This window comes from Actinia tenebrosa, unplaced genomic scaffold, assembly GCF_029948245.1.
Source record: "Actinia tenebrosa isolate PJP-AT-01 unplaced genomic scaffold, QUT_ActTen_1.0 PGA_scaffold0__85_contigs__length_37466705, whole genome shotgun sequence".
In the NCBI taxonomy this organism is placed as follows: Eukaryota; Metazoa; Cnidaria; class Anthozoa; order Actiniaria; family Actiniidae; genus Actinia; species Actinia tenebrosa.
Genome location: NW_028292569.1, coordinates 16,036,940 through 16,063,110, shown reverse-complemented (window position 1 = coordinate 16,063,110; position 26,171 = coordinate 16,036,940). Strand labels below are relative to the sequence as shown.

The 26,171-nt window shown below is 36.1% G+C and overlaps 3 protein-coding genes and 1 long non-coding RNA gene across 5 annotated transcripts; 3 read left to right on the top strand and 1 right to left on the bottom strand.

Moving 5' to 3' along the window:
* Window positions 1–717: 717 nt before the first annotated feature.
* Window positions 718–3,138, top strand: LOC116286366 (uncharacterized). The gene is made up of 5 exons (XM_089033269.1): window positions 718–862; window positions 1,352–1,408; window positions 1,827–1,929; window positions 2,114–2,225; window positions 2,551–3,138. Exons 1-5 carry the CDS (start codon window positions 799–801, stop codon window positions 2,581–2,583), a joined length of 369 nt encoding a protein of 122 aa, XP_088889395.1. The 5' UTR covers window positions 718–798; the 3' UTR covers window positions 2,584–3,138.
* Window positions 3,139–3,271: 133 nt separating this feature from the next.
* LOC148913576 (uncharacterized) lies at window positions 3,272–6,882 on the top strand. 2 transcript variants are annotated; one of them, XM_089033267.1, is made up of 4 exons: window positions 3,272–3,470; window positions 4,896–4,952; window positions 5,103–5,211; window positions 5,462–6,882. In XM_089033267.1, exons 1-4 carry the CDS (start codon window positions 3,455–3,457, stop codon window positions 5,628–5,630), a joined length of 351 nt encoding a protein of 116 aa, XP_088889393.1. In that variant the 5' UTR covers window positions 3,272–3,454; the 3' UTR covers window positions 5,631–6,882. The 2 variants fall into 2 exon arrangements, with proteins under 2 accessions (XP_088889393.1, XP_088889391.1); XM_089033265.1 differs by having other exon boundaries at window positions 3,272–3,917.
* On the bottom strand, window positions 6,146–20,920 carry LOC116286365 (uncharacterized). Its single transcript, XM_031692849.2, is given in 10 exon segments — window positions 6,146–11,143; window positions 11,682–11,751; window positions 12,406–12,456; window positions 12,458–12,525; window positions 12,702–12,764; window positions 13,648–13,692; window positions 14,207–14,251; window positions 14,345–14,362; window positions 19,771–19,915; window positions 20,104–20,920. Coding segments are annotated over 10 exon segments (1,302 nt in total). The 5' UTR covers window positions 20,521–20,920; the 3' UTR covers window positions 6,146–10,763.
* A 256-nt stretch (window positions 20,921–21,176) lies between these two features.
* Window positions 21,177–25,127, top strand: LOC116286367 (uncharacterized). The gene is made up of 2 exons (XR_016120296.1): window positions 21,177–21,301; window positions 24,937–25,127. It is a non-coding gene; the product is annotated as an uncharacterized LOC116286367 (long non-coding RNA).
* Window positions 25,128–26,171: the final 1,044 nt, after the last annotated feature.

Sequence of the window (26,171 nt, the reverse complement as noted above, 5' to 3'; positions counted from 1 at the left end):
TGAGAGAAAGTACTTATGGGCATACATTTAAACACAAATAATGGAGATCCTTAAAATGGCTTCGTCGACTACAAACATCGCTGTATGGATACCTCATAACCAAACTCCGTGTTTTTGACGAAAATATTCATGATAATGAAAACGAAAAGTTATTCCAGCTATTCTATCACCTATCACCTATTGCCTATCGCTTTTGGCTCTGAAAAACTTTTCTGAAATGGGTATATAAAAGTATGATGAACAAAAGATGTTTGCAACTATCTCAAGGTCTATTTTCACCTCCAGTAGAATCTTATTTTCATAACAAAAGCGCGACAGTCGCGGTGGAAATGCCGCGAAAATCAAAACTCCGTATTTCGAGAGCCAATGAGCAATATCTTCTGTCATATTCTTTTGTATTTGAGTGGTTATTTGAACTCAGACTTCCTACGATGAAGAACAAAGATAGAGCAGAATAAACAGTCTAAGCACTACACACAGGACGTCGCACATTAAATATAAATAAGAGTTTTCTAGCTTTCAAGTTTTCAAGTTAATGTACCACAAATAACTATGAATGATCCAGTGGTAACAAAGCAACCCATCAAATATATTTTATATCTAACCTGACATCGACTGCGCAAATACTGTCATGGCTGCACAACATAGTGGTGCGCAACTAAGTGCGAAACCTAAAATGTAATTGGCCTTCGTTACAAGAGATATAATGACGTAACTGACACTAATGAGTCGCTTGGGTGGTTCTCAAGTATATACGTCTGAAGAGACCTTCATGTCTATACTAGAAAGCTATTCAAAATGGAAAGCATATTAAGCGATGTTTTAGCCATTTCATTCTTCCTTCTTTTCCTAGTTCAGCAAGGTGAGTACTTCTGAATCATGCCCGATTATTCCCAACACCGTAAATTTAAACATTTCTCAATCATGAAGATAATAATGGGGTTGATCTCATAAAAACTAGTTTTTTCGAGTCAATTCTATATGGTCATAATTTGTAGTTTGTTTGGTCAATTAAACGTAGTTGAATTGGATAGTTAAATTAAGTTTATCGAGTAGAAATCGGTTTATACAAATATTGAGGTTGTTCCAAAGCTCTAGGCCATCATTTTGTTCCTGATTCAAATCAAATTCAAGGTTAGAAAAAGTTTCTGTGTTATGCTTTTGCGAGTTGTTTTCCTCCGTTACGGTTCGTTTCGTTAAAACATGCAGTATTTTTCATCACGACCGTAATCTTTCCAATGTCAATAAACGTAAACCCTACTGAGCTGCTTTTTTCTCCCTCACTATGGATCCACAAAGCTAGGCATGCATCATTAAACATAAAATTCTAAAAGCTGGCTTTTTTCTTTAGGATCAACAGACGAACTGGATTCTCTCTTTGGAGGGAAAACATCAACTAAAGATGCAAGTACGTTTAGTTTCTGTGTTTTGTGACATGATTGTTTTTCGCCTGTGGTGTGAAGTACAAGTATAATTACGCAAAATCTTTGACTTTTGAAAGGGAATGGTTGATTATTAGCTATAGGACGTTTAAGGTCTGCAGCAGAGTTTCAGTTGTCCATTAGGAATATGCATCAAGTTAGACAAGTTGCTGATAATAAACGAGTTGCTGAGCATGTTAAACGAGTTACTGCAAATATGAAACACATCCCGTCCCGTCCCGTCCCGTCCCGTCCCGTCCCGTCCCGTCCCGTCCCGTCCCGTCCCGTCCCGTCCCGTCCCGTCCCGTCCCGTCACGTCACGTCACGTCACATCACGTCACGTCACATTTTTAGCAGTCAATGATGAAACTAAAAGATTACTGTTGTTTGGCTTTTATTTTTTAGTGCTATATACCGCGATTATCATTTTCATCATAAGCTGTGTTGCCCTTTTATTCGTGATATTTGGTTTGTTTGTGATGCACCAATCATACAAGAGAAGATACAGGTTAGTAACTTGTGATGTGGTGTGATGTGTGGTGATGTGTTGTGACGTGATGATGATGTTATGTGGTGCGATGGGATGGGAGACGAGGTGAGGTGAGGTGAGGTGAGTTGAGGTGAGGTGTGGTGAGGTGAGGTGAAGTGAGGTGATGTGATGTTACTTCTTTCTTTCTTGTTTTCATTCAAAGGCAAGTGCAAGCAGCTTCCGTAGAGGTAGATCGATGGCGTGGGGAAGTTGATGAATTCATTCTTGATTCACACCGAATGGTTCCTATTCCAAGGGCAAAGAGCATGCAGCCGGTAGGACTTATCTTGAATATATTTTAACATCATTGATTAAAAGTATTTCCTGAATCACGGGAGCTTGTAAAATAATTTAAATTTTTTAGCCTTAATACTCTTCTCGTTGATGTCAAGAAGGGATTATAACGAAAAAAAGGCAGAATATTTGGTCCACATTTCCCTACAAATCAGTGGCAGCATGTAGAAGTTCAATTTTTGATTAAGACTTACCTACAAGCGTGGCGGACTCAATGCATCGAGTAGTAAGGTTATCAGAGCGCGTGCGCAAATACACAGCACCGCATGCAATCAGTACTGACTGGATGATATTTTGGTTTTTCAGAGATCGAGTACATTAGTTGAAGCCATGTCATAAGATATATCTTGCAAGAGAAGACTTACTTGAAAAGACAATCTGAGTATATTTTTACCCGACACTATATCTACCTTCATCACTGACTTCTACTGCCGTCACATGCCAATCAATGGGAAGGAGAAACTAGGGGGACTGGGGGAGAGCCTCCCCTCCTCCTCTCCCCAATCTTCACTTCCTCCACGTCCAAATTTTCTGTGCGCCTCTGTTGAAGTGTCAGGAAATTTCGCGCCAAAATATGCTCGTTAGTTAGCTATATATGAGTTTGTTGCTCAGGGAGTTACAGATAGATATATAGACTGATAAGAACTGATATGTAGACTGATATGTAGACTGATAGACATAAGAAATTTGATATATTTAAAAAAAAAAAAAAAAAAGCTAAGAAAAAAAATCCACGGTGTGACGTAAACTATTGTCTTTGCCAACCGATGAAGCAAAGCAACTTGGCAAGAACATTTCTGATGATGGTTGGCAAACTAACATCACAATGCTAATAGTTGTAAACAAAATCTAGCGCTATATATAGAAATGAATAATATTCACTTTAAAACTTTCTCTATCCGCCCTTCGTACAACCGGGACCTGATGATTGGAAACCTATTGTTTGTCCTCAAAATTGAGCTGCATTCCGACGTGCTGCAAGGGGACTATAGACATGAAGCATGATGAACAAAAGATGTTCCTACTGAAGCTAGACCACAATGCACCATATTCGCTATCTCGAAAAAGGTCTATAGAGCCTTTTCACGTGACGTCACAACGGCCATCTTGGTGTACCAACACACTACACTTTCTATCTTTGGGGAATTGAACTTTATTCTTATGCAAAAACTGTGGAGAAAGTTTCTATTGTTTGGTACTGTACATCAATATGGCTGCCTTGTCACGTGAGTGAAAATGCCTCTATAGATTAGTTTGAATGAATATCATCTTTACATATTACACGCACGAAAGAGTTCATTATGTTTATAGACTTTGTGTTTACAAGGTTTCAAAACTCTGTTGAGGTATTATTCTCCTGTGTTTTAGCCTGACAAAGAGCTCCCAAACCCTCTCGAGCTTGTTTTCGATCAGTTTATCGACTGCATATAAGCTGTTCTTCTTTTCGTACTTTGATAAACTCAAAAACCTGTCCTAAGTAGAGTGATGTACCAAAGAAATAATTCAAATAGTTTGAATAAGTTATAAGTCTTTATATCGATCCATCGTGACGCCAGAGCTGAAGTATACAAACTTATTAAATCTCTACTGTTATCACTGTATCGGCGACAATATGGTCGCAAAATTCAGCTGCATTTCAGTTGTTTTACTGCTTTTACTTCTAGTAAACAAAGGTAAGTGGCATCAATTATTCTTATCTAAAAACTATTGTAATACTGAAGTCGTATACCGAGAAATTCACCAAGTAGAGACAGACCTAGTCTTATGATACTAAAGAAAAAGAAATTTTATGATACTTAGAATACTACGAGAGTTTTTGTTTGAGATTTGAGTTTAACAGAGTTAAGCAGCTTGATAGCTAATGATATGGTACTGTATAAGGTTCTCTAGTTTCTTTAAGAATAACGTAAGGATTGTTTATCAGAAAACACTGATTCACTTATAGTTTTTCATGATATTTTCAGGCCGAAGCCGCCTGAGTACGATTATGAGTTTGTAAATCAAATCAAATCTATTGAAGGTCGAAACTGTTGGAGGTCGAAACTGTTAGAGATCGGAGCTGTTTTTAACCATAGTTAACCGTATCTTGGTTACAAGTTCATAATTATTCATTTGGGGTTATCAAAACTTATTATAATAATTAGTATTTTCATTAACGCTTGATGAGACTCTCGCATTAGTTTAATTTCACTGCAGGTGCCCACCTTATGCATACCAACAAAACCTTCTTAATTTCGACAACTTTTCTTTGAAAATTGTGATGTTTCTTCAATAAAAGGTGTCTAAGGCGCAAATAGAAATAAGAAATGAGATATTTTCTTTTCGTGACATACGCAAAGTGGGGTAATATCACTTGATTAGCCATATAGGTCTATGACGTCAAGCAGGGAACAAACGCTTCATTTGGTCTCAAGTAATGCTTTGGAAGCGACTAGAAAACTATATGAACGTCATATAGATGAATGAATTAAAAAACTTTGAATGTTCAAAATAAATATCCGACTACAGACAAACAACTATAAATTACGTCATATAATCAAAATATCACACTTGAACCAGTTTCCACTCATTATTAACCGACCAGTGGAAATAAAGGCCTAGGTACAAGTTCTAATTTTGCATTAATTATTATTATTATTTTTTATTTTTAGCATCTGCAAATGATTTGAATACTTTGTTTGGCATATCGTCAGGAGATGATGACACAGGTAGGAGTTCACTAACATGAGGAGAGAACTGAGAACTACACCTAGAGGGTTTTGGGGAAGGGAAGAGTTTAAATAAGTGTGCGTTTCAAAAATATAAGAAGTATAAAAAAGTTTCTTTCACTGATCTTTTGTTGTTGATCTCAATTACAGTGCTCTACGTGACAATTGCTTTCGTCGTGTTGGCTGTTGTTCTACTTATTTGCATGATCATCTGTTTGTATTGGTTATACAAAGTGATACAGGGAATTATCAAAAAGAGGTCAGTGTTTCCGATCTATTTTGACAAACGTTTAGTTATTTGATGTGTGTTTGAAATCTGCTTGGTGTTGTCATGACGCGCGAGTGCGCATGCGCAAAACATGGCCAGCGAAAAGCTTGTCTATTTTCATCAATGATCCAAAGATGAACTTGTTTTGCCCAAAAGTAGACTCACATGAGCATGTCATTCATGTCATTCCTTTTTCACTTCTCTGCGTTTATTCTAAATTTCTTTGCCCTTGGCTATAAAGGCAAGAAGAGATGGAAGAGAGACGTCGATGGCATGGTGGAGTTGATTACATCATTGACGACGCACAAAAAATGGTTCCATTGCCAAGGGCAACCAACACGTTAGAAAAAGGCTACATAAATAACAGCTACTCGAATACAGGCATCGACTTCGTTAACAGCCGCATTTAGAATAGAAAAATATGTAAAGCACTAATGTACCATGGAGAAGCGTACGTTATATTTCTTATAATTATACTGAAAAATACAGTCAACGCATTGGTATAGGTCAACAAATGTTGTTGGTGAAGTTTGCAATAGATTGACACGTAATTGATACTGGATGACAAAACAAATTGGACTCTTCATTTAAAGATTTTTTTTGCTGGATTACTGTCATATCAAAACCCTTTTCAAAAATAGCAGTCATATATCCACACGTGACTGTTTGTTGCAAAAGGCCTATTGCATGACAATCTAAAGCGAACTAAAGAAAGGTCATACCTTAAGCTAAAAAATAATCCTATTTTTAAAGCGACAATCGTACATATTTTGAAACCACCACTCCCCATAAGGGGCTCTTCCAAGAGGTTACCTCCACAAAGACTACCACGATTACATTCTGTTTCTTGCCAAATCCAAAATAGCGAAAAAGAATCTATCGACTCAAGCTAGTCGGCCTGCTATTTCAAAAGAAAACAAACATCAACATTTTTGCTACACTTTTATTTTTAAAACCAGCCCTTGAATTAACAATAAGGGCAGACTGTTTCTGCGCGAAACTTTACATAGTAAAGATTAAACAATGCATGGCTTAGATTTACAGGTGCTAACTACAGTAGTTCTACTTCTAATATGTTTACAAGTTGCATATTGGCATATACTTGACTACAAATCCTTAATTCGATACTTGAAATGACAAATAGACAAACCAATTTGAAAATTATTTGGAGAAAAGAACCCAACGGGACAACGAATACAAAAAAAACCCCTCAAATTTCAATGATTTTTTTGTATTCTTTTCCTGCCTAGTTCTCTTACACAAGATAATTTTCGAAGTGGTCTTTATGGAGATAACTAAGGTTCAAAGTGCCAGCATTTTATCGATGTTAAGTGCAGAAAACAGTTGGTTAAATTTATGCTTTTATCGAAAAAGCAAATCAATAATAATCCCAACACTCTTAAATTTCCAGGGCAGGGGAAGTCGAAAAAAATCAATATTATTAACGTAAGTTTCGTTGACGCCATCTTGAAAAGTCACCAAGCCTCTTTTCGTTATTGCGTCAATTTTGTGTAGGAGGCTAAGGTTACTTTTCAAAATGGCCGAAAGGAAAGGGAAAAAACGAGCGGTTTTTAGCATCTCTGGATTAAGTGCTTGAAATCTGTACATAAAAAATTATACAATTTACCACGAATAAGATTAAAGAGCACAAAAAACCAACAATGTTTTCCTCCTAAAATACCAATTAAAATAATAAAAGGGCAAAAAACACAAATCCCTAAATTTGGATTACCGAACACATTAAGAATGCTTTTATTTCGGAAAGTCTGAGGTCTATTGTCACGAACTTCTTTGTCCTAAGACGATTTAGCACAAGTATTCATAACAAACTGAACTACTCTATCAAAAACGAAAACGTTTTAGGATTATCTGGGTAGCGTTTTATTACTTTCTAAAAAAATATCCCCTTATGATGAAACTATAATTTATACATAATTGAAGTCAAGTGTCATTAGAAACATTTATTTGAAGTAATACACTGAACTGTTCAGCTTACTAAGGTTTGGTTTGGTCTCGTATCCGTGTATGCTTCACTCTCAAACCTGGGTTGAGATTTTGTTTCCCCCCAGGTCTACCCACCAAACGAATATAATACCAGTCAGTAACCTTAGTATCAAATCTTTAAACTGGGGTAGATTAAAGCGCATTACATATCAATCTCTCAGTGTAATGGCAAAATAATCGATCAATAAAAGCCGAATAATCACAGAACAGGGCTTTTTGTACTCAAAAGAATTCGTTTGAGTTAAGTGAGATTATCTTACGAGATACGCTTAAAATTACCCCAAGTTCTCGAATTAAAATTACTAATTACTAAAAAACTGACATTAAAAAAAAAAAAAAAACATGAAAAATGTCAGGTACAAATGACAAATTACGAAAGCACAATTATTATCAAACAAACACTTAACTTCTTTTTCTTCGTTTGTAGTACAAAAATAGCTCTACTTACAATTTATTTTCTATATTTTCAATTCGTTTATTATACTTATCTATGAATTCGAACGTGTACACTTTTAAATCTTATCAAGTTAAAAACAATGGCTCAGAAAGTTCTGCTTGAAATTGTGAGAACTAATCGATGTACGCATGCGCAAAATGGCGGACGTTTTTCGCCGCTCGCAATACGGACCCACAGTTCCATGCGGGATATGTTCGTTACCAGTCTCCTACATATATACTTCCTAAATTAAATGGAAGGATCGACCGAGATACAACAGCCAAACGCACACGAAGATACGTCGACTTCTATCGGGCATCGTACGACAATCCACTGTACTCGTATTTTTATATCAAAGAGGATGTGGTCGTATGTGTGTGCGACGCGAATGCTGACTTGTCGCGACTGACCGTCCTGAACCATCTTTAGGACGCTGAATTTAAAAATGCCTATTACGATCGGTCTTTGTAGGAAATTATTTAAGGTATATAAACGATAATGCATGGATATGTTACCATAACTACGTTACTGATACTTGACGTGTAATTTTAAAATATGGAGTACTCTATAAATGCTACAGAATTCAACGTCAAAAAATATCTAAAATCGTACAAAAACAATCCAACTCTACCATAAACTGTTAAAACAGCAGTTGCCTAAGATATTTATCTGCGCAGCGTAGCACTATTAACAGGCATGGATGTAACTACTCCACGAAAAAATGGAGCAGTCTTGTATTCGCTTAGGAATGTATGTTCCTTGCGCGTTGTATCGAACCTTTTTTACTGATAACAGACTTTTTTTGAGAAGCTTGTGGGTAAAAATTCATTCTATTTTGCAATTTGCAATGCAACAAATATTACACAAAAATGTGAATTTTTTTGGCAGTATTACTGCAAGTCAAAGGGCAGCCCAAACTCCATACATAAGGTATTCAAGCCTGTAACCAACAGATGAAAAAGATTGGTACCACACGTCGCTTTTCATTAATTGATTAATAAAATCATGATTATTATTGGTTATAAATGCGATTAATTTTTAAATGATAATTTGATTAATAATCATTAGCAAATTAATATATTACAGAAAGATGCACTCAAAATGAATCAAGATTTCTCGTTACCAAGCCCTTTTACTTTCCGTTGGAAGAGGAGCTATTTGAGAACTGGAAAGTATGATTAGTTTCCAATCTCACTCGCTTTTGTTGAGAAGAGAAAGAAAATGAGCTGGGAGCAAGTATAATTATTTTTTGAAAACAAATGGGAAAAGTCATCTTTGAGATGCGTCATTTCTAGGAGAAATATCTAAACACAGGAAGCCCAAGCAATGAAACCTGGTCGAAGTTAGAGCTTGGGCTTCTTGTGGTCTAGATGTTGCTTTGACCAGACAAAGTGTCTTGTCAAAGTCAACATCTGTTCCAAGCCTTCAATTGTTGAAGTTAAATTATGATAGTTTGAATTAAGGCAAACTTGATCCGAGTGACCTCTTTTAGTCAAATGAGCTAAAAAATATTCAAAATTGGGGGAAAAACTTATATTTAGGACTCAGCTTGAAGGCTGCAAAACAAGTGAATTCCAAGATGCATAAAAAAGATGTAAGTGACTATTCACAATCATGCTGTGACAATCCAAAAATGAGGTATAATATCAGTAATAATTAATATAATAATAATCGAGTCTGTTACCCAGACAAGTTTGCCTCAACACAATAGACACTGAATACAATGTTACTTTCTCTTGAACTGACACAAGTTTGACATATTAGATTCCAGTTTGGATGTAACATGACATGTTTATATATCTTATATAAAGATAGTAAAACTATCGTATTAGTTGAGTACACTGGACGGGCTACCGGCCAGATTCTACAATATTGTTAATGGATTACAGTGCATTATGGGAAGCTTTGGGGGTGATCATCTGGTATGCACAAACCCGTGAGTGGCATTTCTTAATGAAGAACTCATTAAAAGGACTTTATCGTGATTAGTTGTCTTGGTGCTTGGTATCAAGGTACTAAGGTACTAAGGTGCTTATAGATGCATTAGTCTTATTAGGTGCCTTGTGTAAGCAAACACAGCAAAGTGAGTAGGTGAGCAATGCCTAGTGCCTATAGTAACATGTTCTCATTGAGCACAGTCACATTATTGGTGCTTATAGATAGATGCATTAGTCTTATTAGGTGCCTTGTGTAAGCAACACAGCAAAGTGAGTAGGTGAGCAATGCCTAGTGCCATAGCAACATGTTCTCATTGAGTACAAAGACATTGGTGCTTTTAAAACATCATTACTTTATACAAAGCTATGTCATATCTGACGTCAACTGACACATAATTAATATGGACGACTCTTGTACAGCAAGTTTCTGACTGTCCTACAAGCTACAGCAACCCGTACGTTACTCACTCTACTGGTTTTTCTATTGCTTGTTGTTACACAAGGCTTGTATTTGGTTAGCATTAGCGCGTTATATTTGTTAATTTAAAAAAAATAAAAATAAAAAATAAAAAAAGTTGTATTTTATCAAAATGAAATTAAGTTCAAGGTGATCATGACATAACGACCAACACATAACACAAAAACACTAACCAATATAACATTCATGACGACTATATACTTAAAAAATTTAACCATCTACAATAAGTAATATTGCTTATTAAAAATATTGACTACTATCGAATACAGAGTATAATTGAATTGTTCTAATTCATGAAAGTCTTGTCAATTTTTTTTTATACATATGAAGCTTTACATATTTCTTAGTGAATTGCTAAAAAAGACCTAATTCCGAGTGACTCTCACTAAATGGCAAGGCATTCCCCCCTCTCCCCTTCTCATTGAAACCTACAACAGGTCTTGAAGTCTATTGTGTACATATTTAGTCCCCGCATTCATACACAAACCTGATATTTACAAATTTTGGACAGATACCATCACTGTTGGTCTTCTTATTCTGTCTGTCTGTCTGTCTGTTCTGTCACCATTTTCCTGTACACACTTTAGGTCTTGGGATTAGCTTCATGTGTTCAATTCCAATAGAGGATAAATAATTCAATGCACTAGAACGGCATTTTCTTCCTCTTTAGTCCCTAAGGACTTGTATGCTAGATCATAAAAGCACCAAAGAAGCTGGCAGATTCTTCCATCGATACAGAATCAGAGTGGCCCTCAGACACACCCACTGATAATCTATCCCCTGTGCTCAATGCAAAGACGCCACCTTGGTAGCTACTATATAGATGAATGTTGGAGTTCTTAGTTGAACACCGTGACGTGACGCTTCTCATAATCACATTAGTGACATTATTACTTGTCAGGTGGACGTAATGAATTAGGTGCGGTTTGTCATCCTCTGCTTGGAAGTACAGTTGACTGTAGATGTAGTACCGACCAACTTTAGGTATGATCAATTCTCCATTTCTGTAGTTCATTCCTCCAAATGAATGTGCCCGACCAAGGTTGCCTTCCCAGTGCCGGAGAATACCTGAATAGGAAATATGAAATTGAAAAATATTGCTCTACAATGAAATAAACAAATGAAGCACAGAAAACATTTAAGAAGATTTTGCACTTCTCTTGTTTCTAGCCTTCAGTGAAATGTTCCTGCATCACATTGGTTTTTGCTTTAGGAGAGTTAGTAAGGATTGGTAATCTATTATTTTGCTTTGCGTGGGCAACAACTAATGTATAACAAGCGAACTGCAGGCAGCTCAAGTGGGAAATCTTGCAGGCTGCTTTGTGTCCTCCAACCTTTAGATATGAGATTGGAAAAATACACACATTGTGTAAACACAGCTCGCAACAACAACAAGAATGCAAATCTGGAATACTTATTTGAAGCAATCGCTAGCGTCAATACATGAAGATCATGTGGGAAATGTGAAGTAATGTCAGGCTCAAATAGCTTCAATATTCTATCATTTGTCTATGGATGGGAGTTCGTTCAATGTAACGGCACTGTGAGGGGTGAAAAATTTACCCTACATTGTCCACACAAATTTTAACACGTAAACCTTGTTTACCTGCTTTTGGTGGATTTGGTGCTGCAGATTTGCTGTATCCTGTGACATGCGCAGAAGGTTTTGGTAATGGCTAAACAGAAAAGACATTAAATAAAGGTGGATACGAGGTTGGTAAAGAGGATAGCTAGTTGCTTACCTCTTCTAAGGAAATTACACAATCATTACCACACAGAACAACTCTGTCGCTCACTGTCAAACAACCACACCCTCCTCAATAAAGCATTGAACCCTTACAAAGCAAAGTTCACGTAAACGAGGATAAAAAGATACTCTGCATTTCAGCAACAGCCTCAACACCCTAGAAATCTTCTGGAACTGCCAATAAACATTGCATGAAGGTAGCATGCATCTTTTCTCATGAGAATAAAAGGACAAAAGACATGGCCGCCATGTTGGTTGGTCAAAAGAACAAAGATCAAATGCTTTCTTCAAGCTAACCAGCATGGCAGCTATATGTCACATGCACAGAAGACATGGCCACCATTTGACATAACAAAAGAATGCAAAACCATGGCCGCCATGTTGGTTGGTCAAAAGAACGAAGATCAAATGCTTTCTTCAAGCTAACCAGCATGGCAGCTATATGTCACATGCACAGAAGACATATGGCCACCATTTGACATAACAAAAGAATGCAAAACCAAAACTTTTGCTGAAGTCAGCTATAATGTCACATACACCCAAGAAACATTTAAAGTGATTTATGAAGATGTTTTCAACGAACCTCTGGGCCACCACGATCGCCCTTTTCTCCTTTTGGTCCTTGAGATCCCTGCTAGACCTGTTAGGCCTCGGCTTCCTTTTTCACCTTGTGGTCCTCTTTTGCCTGGTGGTCCTTGATCACCTGGGTCAGAGAACAACCAAGTTAATAAGGTACCACGATGATCTAATAAAGCACGCCTATCCTACAGGAATCATAACATCTTTCTCCCCGATTAGTAGGGCACTTGTGCCCGGCTAGAAGAAATAGCGACATTAATAAAGTTATTATTATATTATTATTATTATCTAATTACATACCTCTGTCACCCTTGTCTCCTTTTGGCCCTGGAGGACCTGGATCTCCCTTTAGACCAGAAGGCCCTAAGATGCAAGCAAAAGATACTAGGTTAGTAAGCATACTTAGTTTCAAAGTCACTGTTGCTCAAGGTTAGCCTCAATAAATTATTCATTTGTTCAAGTAAAGGTCTGTGGATCAACTTTTAAATTCCAATTGGAATTCATTGGATTAAAAAAACTACACAATTTGGTAGAGTAAATAGAATTACACAGAGTAATTTTCATTTAGGATCTTCTAGATCGAATTAGAGATTAGAAGTTGATTTTTGTGGAGGGAGGAAAACCAGAGAACCTGGAGAAAAACCCTTAAAACACAGGAGAGAACCAACAAACTCTACTCACATACAACTAGTCCGAGGATCGAAACCCGGGTTGCATTGGTGAGAGGCACGCGCTCTCACTGCTAGGCCACCCATGCTTCCCATAAGAGCCACTGTTAAATCCAATTATTATTTACTATTGATTTTATTTTGAATTTCAAAGTGTCTAGAAATGTTTAAGTTGTGTATTCTTCACTTTACACTGCAGTTGATATATGTAAATATTTTGTGATGTTGAAAATGAGAAAATGAGTCTGTAATCAAGGAATACAGTGGTGTTTGACTAATTCAATTGGTTTCTTTTGTCATGTTCTCATTATATAAACCCTCCTTTATACCACCTCTTTCTTTTTTACTCCGACGAAGGACTAGTGTCCGAAATGTCAGTAAGTTTTTTCATCTTTTCATGGTGTAAAATTTATCCTTTTATCATTACTATTAATTCAAAAAAGGTTTATTACAGGCCTGCTTGGATGGTCTTTATTTCTGTTTGGCTGAAGGAGAAGAAGAAAGATGACCTCCGTACATCCTTCTGATAAAATATTCTCAAGTTGTAAGCTGTAGTCTGTTATGTATTAACACCATACCTTGTTGACCTGTTAATCCTCTTTGACCTGGTAACCCAGATTGACCTAATGACGACAAGATTTAACATAAGCTCCATACAATATAAACATTTCAACCAAGTCAATCGCAGCACAAAACAATTTCTTACAAGGGTGGCAGCTAAAAGCTAGTACCTAACAAACCTGTGGCCCCCGTTTCATCATTGAATTGGTATCTAGAACTTAATGCAATTTCTTTGGAAGTAAGGAAAACCAGAGAACCTGGAGAAAACCCTCGAAGCACCGAAGAGAACCAACAAACAACTCTACTCACACACAACACTCGTTCTGAGAATTGGTCCCATTGGCAAGAGGGGAGAGCCTACGTGGCAAGCAGTTGATGTAATGTATTCATAAAAATACAATGAATAACACCTAATACAATAGATAGAACAACAATAGAATACAATAGATTTTAGGAATAGATTGCATCAACTGAGTGCTATGTAGGTTCTGCCTTGGTAAGAGTGGAGGGTGGTCTCTTCACCTCTATACCATCAGTGCTTTGCAATTTAGTATACTGTAGCAATGACTGACTCACCATGAGGTCCTTGTGGTCCTTTCTTTCCTCTTCTTCCTCTTGGACCTGTGTGCAACAATATAATGCAATGTCAGAGGGTAATATGGCTTGGTAAACAAGCTTCAGGAATGTTAATTTAAATTTAAAAATGTCATGTACCTTTGGGTCCTGGTGGGCCTGTGATGATTGAAAGAAAAAATGCATGTAAGAAGAAAGTTATCCTGTGGTTCGAGTAAAATTATACTTTATTTGTTCTAAAATGTCTATCATATTGTTTAAATACATTTAGATTTTCCAATGCTGCTTTCAAAATTCCTTCTTATTTTTTCATTCATTCACTCTATTTCTTTCATTCTAGGGCTTAAAATAATGCCAAGACATCAGACAATGTCTGCACAGAATTGGCGCTTGTCTGGTCAAATCTTTGCCGGTCATTTTGACCAGTAATGTTAAGCCAGAAACGAGGTTTGACCAAGATTAGACTAATTGTGCCGGTTATCATGACTGGCGGCTGAATGGCCATCATTTTAAGCCCTGTCATTCTTTGTCTTTTTCTTTTTCAAGGGCCAAAAGTTTATGAGTGTTTTTTCCCTTCTTTATGTGTCACCCTACTTCACTTTGCTTCTTTTTCTTTCCTTCTTCTCTAACACAGTACACAACCTTAAAGTGTATATGACACGAAAAAATTTTAATGTTAAGAATGTGTAGTTTATTGGCATTAATAAGAATATCACGGTTAAATTTGTTCCAAAAACGTATTTCTCTAGAAATTCAAAAAATTTTAGCACGAGTTGTGACGTCATTTTGTTTACAAGTCTCCAGATTTAGTTGCAAATACATGAAATATGTTTGAATATAGAATCTTAATTTCAAGTAGTACACTTTTCAGTTTCCCAACATTGGAAGAGTACTACGTAAGCTATCAAATGAAGCTGACTAAAATATGTCTTTTGTTGTTAATTCATATGAATTACAATTTATATTTAGTACATTACTACTGAATCTAGAGTATGTGTCAACAAAATGACGTCACAAATTGGGATTAACTTTCGCAAATATCTCAAGAAATAAGCTTTTGAAACAAATTTTGTTACGATATATTTATTATTACTAACAAACTATACATTTTAAATGATGGAATGTTTTCGTGTCATATACACTTTAAGGCAGCTTAAATATTTACTGCTACAGGTAGTAATAATTGCTCATCATAGTATTCAAATACTACATAGTTATACTTCCTCTGATAAATATTTTTGCACATTTTTGTAAACATTATCATTTTTTCGTAAAAATATCTTCAGGCAATAAAATCAAACAAAACTAAAAACATCCTTATCAACAATGACACATATGAATATAATTCTTCAAAATATATTTATATTATTTTATGTGCACAGGAAAGAGTATATCTACACATATATGACAAACTGATAAGGGTCATTAAATAGCAATTTTTGAAGTAAGTGCTTCAAAGGAATCAGGATCAATGACATGACATGTAATGGATACCCTTAAATGACTCTGACTCTGACCTGGTCAATAATATATATTCTAGTTGGAAGACCTTAAATCCAAAAATAGCATCTACATATACATATATAAATTAAATGAAATCTTTATCAAACCCTGAAACAATTTCTGGGCCAATCTATAGTTCAGTTGGGACAAGGAATGGACATGGCAAACTCACAGATTGTTGGGTTTTGCAAATGAAGGTAAACTGGAGAACCCAGAGACCTTGAAAATCCTCAAGGGAGAGACCTAACAATTAAACTCTACTCACAAAACTTTTGCAAAAAAAATATTGAAACTTTCTGGTATGGCAAATTATCATGAACACTGGATATTGAACATTTACGTAACAACATCTTATATACAAACTGTGGTTATTTTCAGTGAAATTTAAATAAATATTTAACTTTGAAATGATTATTGAGAAGTTTTTCAATATTCTGTGAACTCAGGCATTTCAACGGCTTGTAGTGAAATTTGTTTTTTTTACTGCAACCAGTCAAGAACATAAAAAATACCTACATGTCCATTTTTGATTGACAGAAGCAAGAAACCAAATTTCAGTGTGTAGCTTTTAATTGAACTACCAAGTTCACAGAATATTTAAAAAAGCAGTAATGTTTTGTGAAGAGCCCCAATTAAACCAGCTCTGCTGAACTGGGCATCTCTGCTTAAATATTGCCCATAAATGAATAAATATTAAATAATATTTTTGTCTGGCTGATGATCTAAATCGAGGCACAAGCAGGTAGTTCAAAGATTAAATTCAAACTTATTGGGCAATTGGAGATGTATCCAGAAAAAAACTCTTGAATCAGGAAAGAGACCCAACAAACTTTAATTACACTGCATAGATTTTCTCAATAGTCCAGGATTCTATAGCCGGGCTATTATTGATAAAGTGACTGTAGTATCACTCAGTAGCCAATCAGAATGGATGATTTATAGTGGTTTTTTAGCCTTATACCCATAGATAGCAGTTAAGGATATATCTTATTATTAATATTTAGTTTACTCCGACGAAGGACTAGCATCCGAAAAGTTAGTTTTTTCATCTTTTCATGGTGTAAAATTTATCCTTTTATCATTACTATAGTTTAAACAATAGTATTTTGACATTAATGATGTGAAAATAGGCCATTTATATTTACCATAAATCTAGAATTAACATCACCACAAGAAATTAACAATGGAAGCTCAAAGAGGGAAAAAATCTGAGCAAAGTTTGAAGAAAGTCTTAATTTTGGGAATGTGCAAGTACAGCTAGATTATTAGGGGTGCAATTTTAAATGAAAATAATAGGTCGTCATAAATAACATTATATCCTGTGTATATATACCTAGGCCTCACATATACTACATTTTTGTTTTTTTAATTATGCTTGTCGGATTAACACAATATTCTTTGTTAAAACTGCATAATAGTAGTAACTAAGTAAAACCCTTTACTCTGACGAAGGATCAATGTCTGAAATGATAGTACATTTCTAAACTTCTTTATGATGTGTTTATAATATAAGTTTCCCACTGTTTCAGTTGTTGTAATAATTAAACACACCAATGCATCCCAACTATTAATCGCTAGTCATTATTAATTTATACCTTTGTAAAAATTTAAAAAATATATATATATATATTTGATTTGATTTGCATAATTATGTGTTGGGCTCTGTGTATAGCCTGTATATACAGACTTGTGTGTCGTTCAGCAGCATGGAAAAAAAGAGATTTAAATTATGAAATCATTCAAGTGCCAACTGGCTTGTTTAGCCTATGGCTATTACAGCTGACGTGTACCAATCTTCTGTATTCTTGTAGTTAATTAGCAAAAAACTAGCATTATACTGGTAAATGTTTAATTGAATATCTAATTTGATGAATCAAAGAAAAAAAATTGTATAAGGAATATTATCCAATGAGGTAAATCCTTAAATTGTTTATGAAATAATTGACAATTTATAATCGAACACATGCCCGATAGGACAACCTAAATTGTATGATATATTTAGTCAGATATAATTGATACAAGCTATATATATTTGTGCTATATTTGGAACACTTTTAAAATCTCTCTTGTATTTAATGGACTACCAAACCGCATTGAGATTTTACTTAATATTTGTAATTGGAAACATTATTGATTTTGAGGTCTGGCTAGCAAGTTAAGAGCACAATATGCTGAACAAATTGTGTGTCAAATCTTTTTTGACATGGTTATTTGTCATGCAGGCAAAATTAGCTAGCTCAGACAATAACACTCAATTCACACATCATGGCTTTGACTTCATTGAACCACAGTGCCATGTTGCAGTTAATTAGGAATAAATTTACATTCAAACAAATACAAACAAGAGCAGCTATATTGATTTCTCAATCATGTGAAGTGAAGCTGCTAAAAGGGGTTTTGCCATGTGCTGTCATGTTATCAATGTGGCACTGATTGACTCAAAGATTCCACAGCCATCTGAAATGTTTTATGCTCAAAACATATCCTGTGTGCTATGAATGATTATAAACATAAAAAGATGTACAACAGACAGACTGATAACATCTAAGTAATTATACACCTAAGCTACGATGGCAGATAGTGGAGAGTTGATATCATTAGCAAGTTCTAATACAGGCCGTTGTTGTCCAAAAATAAACTATCCTAGCCTTCAATCATCTGCTGTAATAAACTTCAATCTGCTATTAATGGATTTAAAAAGGAATATTTTGTTATGGAGCCTGGTGTTTGGCTTGGAATTCTGACAGAGCTCTTGCTAAGGGAATGGGTTTACCAAGTTTGATAGGATCCAAAAGATTTTGATAAATCGTCAAGCACTAAAGTTATCAATGTTAGATCTTTATCTTGTCTTCAAACCAAAATAAGAAGAGAAACTATAGAAACATTCAATTGGTTTTTTGTATGAATTTGTTTAGTAAATAATCAAGTAAATTTGACACAAAAAAATAGTTATAAACTTGTGTATTAGCAAAAGAGAACTAGTCAGAATTAATTCCAAAACTAATAGATTTTTCCTTAGAGAAATTTTTAATGTACAAAGATTTTCCTTAAGAAATAAATATTTATAAAATTGGACGTATAGTTAATTAGATAAACGATAGACTGTAATTCAGTTTAGTAAAGCTAATCAAGAGCATATTTGAGTATTGAGTTCTGTTTTATGGAGCATTTCCGAAATGAGAAGATACAACGATTATAGTTTGATGTTTTTCTTTCTTATTGTTTTGCGGGGCATCCGAGACACACTTGCAGGGCTATGATAATCACAATATTAGGAGGGTTCAGTGCTTTGTTCTATTCGATTACCTGTCAATTCTTCTCCATCATGCATGACGAAAAGCTAACTGAGCACGCTCGCGCTGGGGTACGCTAAACAAAAACACATCAACCAACGATTAATCGCTACAACAGCGAGAGGGCTTCCCGAAAACGTTCATTTCCAACAAGAAAAGATTAAACCCACTAAAAACCTGCGCTTATACACGTATGAGTTCAGCGATGCTGTTTTCTTTAAGGATTAAGCTCTCGATTGCTCGGCAATGATCTTGGAAGATCAAAGCTTGGTAGAATCACGCAGTAGAAATAGATCAAAGACGGCCATTTATAAGTCACTTGCACAACACAATACTAGATTTATTCATACTAGCAAAAGTTCTGCATGGTTGCTTGCCTATAGCCGCATAGTAAATAAAACTCTTAGAAGTACTTTTCCTCACGTAAAATTAGGGAATAAACTAGAGGTTTATGAGACGAAAATATCTTCTAAATGAGCTTGCGAAAGCTTATGGCGAGATTTACAGTCCTAGAAATGTTTGGAGACTTAATTGTAACGTACATTCCAATACACTCATTCATACGTACACTCTGCAGTTGTCTTCCATACGCCATGGTAAAGAATCTTAGATACCGACTTCCTGGTTCAAACTATCGTAACTACTTCAATGAATGAAAAAATTTAACGAGCAGTACTTCAATTCAGACTCATTTGGCTCCAAATGTGACACATAATTAGGCTTAGTACTTCACAACAAACTACTAAAATTTTATCTAGTAAATTTACTTACCTGGCTGGCACGTGCAGACGTCTGATCGAAGCCTACTTATTCTCTCTTTTATATGCTCTTTTGCCCATTTCTTGAACTTTTTTTTCGACGATTTGGCAGGTCTCGTTGGGTTTGTGTAATCCGTACTTCGCCGCCAAACTGCACTCTAGAGTTGACAGAATTAAAGGAAAAACTTTTACTCATACAGCTCAATAAACTGCTATCTCAAATTACAAGAGACGAGGAAAAAAACGGTCGTCAGAACGTAAAGTTTCTTCGAAATGAGCAGCAAATTCGTCTGCTTTTGAAGGCTGTACGCTATGTATAGTACAACTTATAAACACAATAAATTACCTTTAAAATTTCACTTGTTGTGAGTGAAATTGGTCCAGATGTAGTCGGCTGTAGAGATGAATTCGCTCTCTCCCGACCCGAGTCCGTAAGTGTAGAATTTTTATGTCGTAGTGAATTGCTGCCATTATTCGATCCAAACAATCCAAGCGGATTCACCGATGGCTGAGTTCTAGTGTCCCCGTTCGAGACTTCGGCTTCGTTTTCCAGTTTCGATAACCGTGTTTTAACATTTTCGAGTCTTAGGAAGACTACTATGAACAGACACATAAACACGAGATTTAAAATGATCAAGACGGTAATCAGATTTCTCGAAGAGAGCGCCGAACTACCGCAAGTACAATTCCTTCGATACGTGACATCCTCGTTGTCTTCGATTTTGTCTTGACGATTATTTAAGCCATCGGAGTTTCCATCCATTCTTCAAATTATCTACCACGTGTGATGCTAAGCGTAGTAAACCCAACCTTACAACATTTTCCTTCTTGTGCAAGGTTTTCCATCAATGGATACGACGGTTCGAGCTCCTTACAACTCTTACTCGATCACATTTGCAGTACGCGTATCGTATTCGCAAGGTACCCGTAAAAATGACTCTATAAACCCTGGTAGTACTGAATCGCGCCAAAACCCTCTCACTTGAGACAATGGCCAATGTCAGTCTTCGCGGAAGACTTGCACGTGTGTTACGTTCACAACAACATAACTGACAACATCTAAATCATTCACTGGGGTTAAGCCAATCACATTGCGTACTGAATCGGATATAAATAACTGGTGATTGGTCCATACAATAGAGGCCTGCTTTTCACACCTTTATACCCAGTGGCTTTGTTACGACTGTAGACTTAAACAGCTTATTTAATTGTTCTCTTGTCAACCCAATGCTATCTTTTGTGTAAGTTTAGGTTGCGCTTTTGCAACCCGTCCGTGAACAAGGCAGTGTAGTTCCACCTTTGCAGCAATATCACTGGTTGGCAAAGCTTTGGAGGCTGATAGCTGTTGGAATAGTAGGGAGCACAACGCTGAGATGAGCTATCGAATGCCCTGTGTACACAACTCGCGCTTTGCCGTCATGAAATCGTGTCTTTCTGGCTGACTGCCAGAATAACACATGGCATTTATTATACTATTCCTTGGCGATTATGGCGAACTGGTTTAGCGTGACGACTTATTACGGTCTCATGAAATGAGTTGGGCGGTACGTAAGAGCACTCTATTTTACTAAAAGAATTCAGTCTTTTTACCCTATTTACTACCAAAGTATTAGTCAAACAGAAAGCCAAAGAAGAGAAAAGTAAACACTGAACGCTGCCAAGAAATAAACAGGAAATACTTAATCAAGAAATAGGCAAAATGACTTAGTGATCTCATTGATTCACGCACTTATTGGATCTAATATTTGTTCATAGTATTGAGTAAGATTTTGATGTGATGTGTGCCATCGTCAGGGAGCCATCCACGGTCGTTTCAATGTTAATTCTAGGTAGCGTTTCCGTTCGACCTTAGTGAGTTCGCGGTAGGGACGGGAATTTTTAGGCCCCTCCACCTTGAAATGCCATAGAAAGGTCAAACAGAGAATGAGATTAATACGTGTAGTGGTTTGTAATGATGTGGTCCTCTCTACGCACGACAAAGAAGTTTGCCAAAATGTACAAGAAAGTAAAAAAGAAATTTAAAATGTCTGGAAAAGAGTTTGAAGATATTGCAGAGACTTTAAAAACTTTTTTGAAAATTCGACGCAAGGTTTACTTTGTGAACGAACTAAATAAACAAAGCGATTCCAAGAAGAGTAAAATGACTTTAAATTTCTATTGACAATCGTAATAACCTAGCATTTGACCATGAGATTACTTTGATATAGTCATGTTAAATAGTTAAGAAGCCCTAGCAACAGTTTTGACAAGTTTTCGATGTTAGAAGCCAAACTGAAGAATTTATCCATCAACAAATCCGAAGCTAAATCTTAATCAATCCTAATCTTTTTTAGGTTAAGATTAGATGTATGTTTAAATCCATTAATAAGTTGGGCTTAGGGGCTTATGAGTAGCAGTTTTATTTTACAGAATTGTCTGACACTAACTGAATTAGGAATAAACTGAGAATTTTAGCAGTAAAGATATTGACAGTCAATATTAGGCTTTTTACGCCCGTCTGGAAAAAAAAGTCAACATGTAGCCAAGGTCAAACTGGACACTTTTTTTTGACATTCGAACATTTAAAACTTCGTCTGTAATTGAATCCATAGCTGAAAAATTCAATTGACTCATGAAAGCATCAATCTAAGTTTTGTTATATTAAATGCGATGTGGAAGTTCCTATATTTTTTGTTGGTTTTTTGGCGGAATACATCTGTGACGCAAGTGGTAGGTGTTCAAAAGAAAGTAAGCTGTACGGGAAGTGACAGTACATTTCCGTTATTAGATAACGGAGGGGGAGATGCCCCGCCCAGGTTCGCTAATAATGGTGTAGTAACTATACCTTGAATTGTCAATAGAGCACCTCTTTTCGGTGAAGACACATCTTTCGGGCTAAAAAAATCCCCCTGATCTATAGGAAACGAGCTAGAAATATAGAGAAATTGTTAAATAATTTTTCTAACAATTTGATAGTTTTTTTTGTTTTTTGTTTATTTTTAATTTAAAAAAACAATGCTACGTAAATTTGAATTCTTGTGGCATGCGCAACATCCGACGTTCTCGCCTTGGGCTAGTTTTAGGAACTTCTCGAGTATGCTATCATCCGGGTTGGTGAATGCGCCAAAAATATCGTCACACAAAATCATTAGATGTACGCTGATGTAATAATGGATTTAACTGGTTCAATTTACTAGATTAAGGCGTATGTTTTGCCGGATATGAGATATTCTTACCAAGGGTAATCTCATCTCTTGACGAAAGATTGTTCACTCTCGTTGAGCGTTTTCTTCCTATAGATGCGGCGGTTTAGTCAAAAGTAGAAATTTTATATGTAGTCACCTAAAGTAGCTGAAAGTTTTGGTTTTAGGAACGGAACTATTTTTGAATTCTTATTGTGGAATGAAAATCTCATGCAAAATCTAGTTGTTCAATACTGCTGAATGACATCCTACTAGTGAGTGTTTCCCGCGAATTCGTGGAAACTTTCGCAAACTGAACTCGGACATCCAAACTAGGGATTTTAATAAATTAATTTTGACGTCATTTCCACAGCTTTTGTACAAGTTGTTGATTAGCTTTGGTTTTGGATAATATTTGGCGACTTTAGAGTCGAAAATACCTCCAAAGCTGGGAGATTTTACCGATGTTAGTTGATGTTGTTAGAGATAACAGCCCCCCCAGTGAAACTGTGTGCAAAGTTTGACAACTCAAAGCTGTAAACAAGAAGCAAATCCCATAAGCCTACCAGGATGTCATGCAGAGTATTTTGAAATAGCGGGGGTAAAAGTGAACGAAGAAAAACGGGTTTTCAAAGAAAATATACCAAGATTTACCCAAAGGATTAATGAAAAATGAATCTCGGTGGAACGCTAAAAAAGGTTGGACAGATAAAACTGATGCCCGAAAGGAATTGTTTTACAAAAAGACAAAGCTGTTAAAAACCGTTGGTAATGAAATACATTAGAAGCAAGAATGTCCGGTCAAGTTTTTCTTATCCATTGTTCTGGTTTTTCTTTTCTTTTCTTTTTTTTCTTTCTTGTTTGATAAAAAGATAAATTGGTTCTTTTACTTGCAAGCAGCCAATGACGTCATGGCTAGGATAATTCGATCAGGGGTTAAAGGAGGAGAGGGGAGAACAACGAGGAGTGGCCGAATCCGCATCTAACCACAAAGGGGTTTGCGTTCGGGTAATAAAGATTGAGGGTAAATATAAGGCAATTATGATAAGGAAAACAAAGCAACAATACGAGAGATAATAGACCTTTAAAGCATAACTAGTGGTGTATACTGGTGTGGTTAGATAAGGTAATCAGTGTTATCGATAAAGATTGTAATCATTGTTTTTCATGTCACGATAAGAACCCATGTTACGTCAGGGTCGAAAGTTTGAAATCGTATTACGACAGAAAAGCCTCCTTTTCTGAGATGAGATCAGAAAAGCGACTTTCCCCTCAGTGCTATCTATATATTATCCATCTTATCCTGAGAATAGCTCTTGTCTCAAGGTTTATCAATGCGGCACTATCAACCGCTAGACCTTAGTCAATAAGCCTTTCTGAATGCAATAGCTAAACTCTAATATCAATATTTCTTTTACTAGAAGGTTAAAACCTATCACAAAATTTTTCCCGTGGCTTGAATGAGCGGTTGATAAAAGTGATGTGAACTAGATAATCCCTAACTTATCCCGTAGGATCAATACCGTGTTTGACTTTTGAGTATACGTGCCTTTATATCTGTAAGCATGATCTTTGAGACGCTAAGCAAACAAGAAGGAAGTGACAATAAGATGAAGTTGTAGATAAAGTGACTGGTCTGTTTCTATGGTATTTAATCATCTCAGACTGGGGGGGATTTTTAATGCGGGTAAATGGCGGAAATGTAGAATGACTTGTGTTCTGATTTAAGACAAATATATAATGTTATGGCGTTCTTCTCAACGCGTAAACCCTTAGAAGCTGCGAGGTAAGGTCATAGTTGTGACAGACGAGTTTAAGAGTTGGTTTCAAAACAGTACGAGTTTGAAACGTTTTAAAACCTACCATCAAGCCACTTCTAGAAAGAAACTAATCACGGGAGGGGGGAGGGGAGGGTGCCGACAATTTCACCAATAATATTACCCGAAGGTAAGCTCGAATTACAAAACTAATTTTTTAAAGTGAAAACATCAGTAAAATCATGATTGGGTCTTCTTTAGCTGACAGCTCTAAAAAGGAAGAAAATTACAGATGCTTATCTACATGCAAACAAGCCGATGTATGGCTCTCTCGTGCTGATGAGGTGATCAGTGGTTCGACTCGATCAAGAAGTCTGGCGCCAAGAGGGTTGATGTTGGTCAATGAAACTATAGAATTAGACCACTTCATAAAATAAACATTGTTAATATCCGAGGTCATTTGTTATTGGTCTTGACAACGAGACATCTTTGCAGTGACTCGCAATGTTGGTAACGTCGATAATGGTCTTTCGTTACTTCTAAGTAAGGGTTTGTGGGGGGGGGGGGGGGGGGGGGGGGGGTAGGGAGAGGTCAAAAGTTCACTGCAGATACAAACCGAGGAAATAAAAGAATAAGAAATAAGAGAATGAAACTAGGAATTGCGTGTGTCTATATTTGGTAGATAGGAGAGGGTAAGGCAGAATGCGTGATTCAAATTATGGCAATAGATACGTAAGCTAATATATTGACTTGTGTCTGTCCATGTCTGTCTCCCCAATTAAGCACCCAAGCTAGAGAACAAGCCGTTGCTAGGGGTGACGGAGGGACAGACACACAAGTGATACTTTGTTGAATTCATACAATGCTCTACTCATAAACCTTTTGTCATTGATGTATTGAGGTAAAAATTGGCTTCTTGGGTTGCAAGTATCCTGGCGCCAAATCTTAAATGATCAAGGAAGGTCAAAACACTTGCGGATGGGACTAACGTAAGAAGCATTCTCTTATTTATTCCTAACGATAATTGAAAAACTAATAGTGCTACTACCAGCAATGATTTAAAATGGAAAAAACAAAGCCTTTTTACACGTGCTGCAAGAGCATTTTTGTTAAATGTGTCACGATTGCATGGTTGAAAAACATACTAGATACTTGACTATTGTTGGCAAATAGATTAGTGAAAAGATATAAGAAATGAATTGACGTGAGAAAGGTCAATAGGGATATAACAGGAAGATTAGAGTGAATATCTTTCGTGTGGAACATCACAAATGGTTATGATAATTTTACAGACGAGAGAAATCGTGTGAGGGAAGTACAGAGATAAGTAAGGAAGGAAGGAAGGAAAGAAAGGAAGGAAGGAAGAAAGGAAGAAAGAAATCCGGAAATGAAAAATTGGGAAGAAACATTGAATCGGGACACGTGAAGATAAGATAGAAGGATTAAAGAAAATTGGAAAAATAGGAAGGGAGAAAGGAAATCAGGGTTGCAAAATA

Bases quoted from the DNA above. Each gene is read 5' to 3' on its own strand.
- LOC116286366 (XM_089033269.1), top strand. From the start codon at position 799: ATGGAAAGCATATTAAGCGATGTTTTAGCCATTTCATTCTTCCTTCTT. The intron at 863-1,351 runs GTGAGTACTTCT...TTTTTTCTTTAG, and splicing joins TCTTTTCCTAGTTCAGCAAG to GATCAACAGACGAACTGGAT. The intron at 1,930-2,113 runs GTTAGTAACTTG...TTTCATTCAAAG, and splicing joins TCATACAAGAGAAGATACAG to GCAAGTGCAAGCAGCTTCCG.
- LOC148913576 (XM_089033265.1), top strand. From the start codon at position 3,857: ATGGTCGCAAAATTCAGCTGCATTTCAGTTGTTTTACTGCTTTTACTT. The intron at 3,918-4,895 runs GTAAGTGGCATC...TTTTATTTTTAG, and splicing joins TTTACTTCTAGTAAACAAAG to CATCTGCAAATGATTTGAAT. The intron at 4,953-5,102 runs GTAGGAGTTCAC...TCTCAATTACAG, and splicing joins GTCAGGAGATGATGACACAG to TGCTCTACGTGACAATTGCT.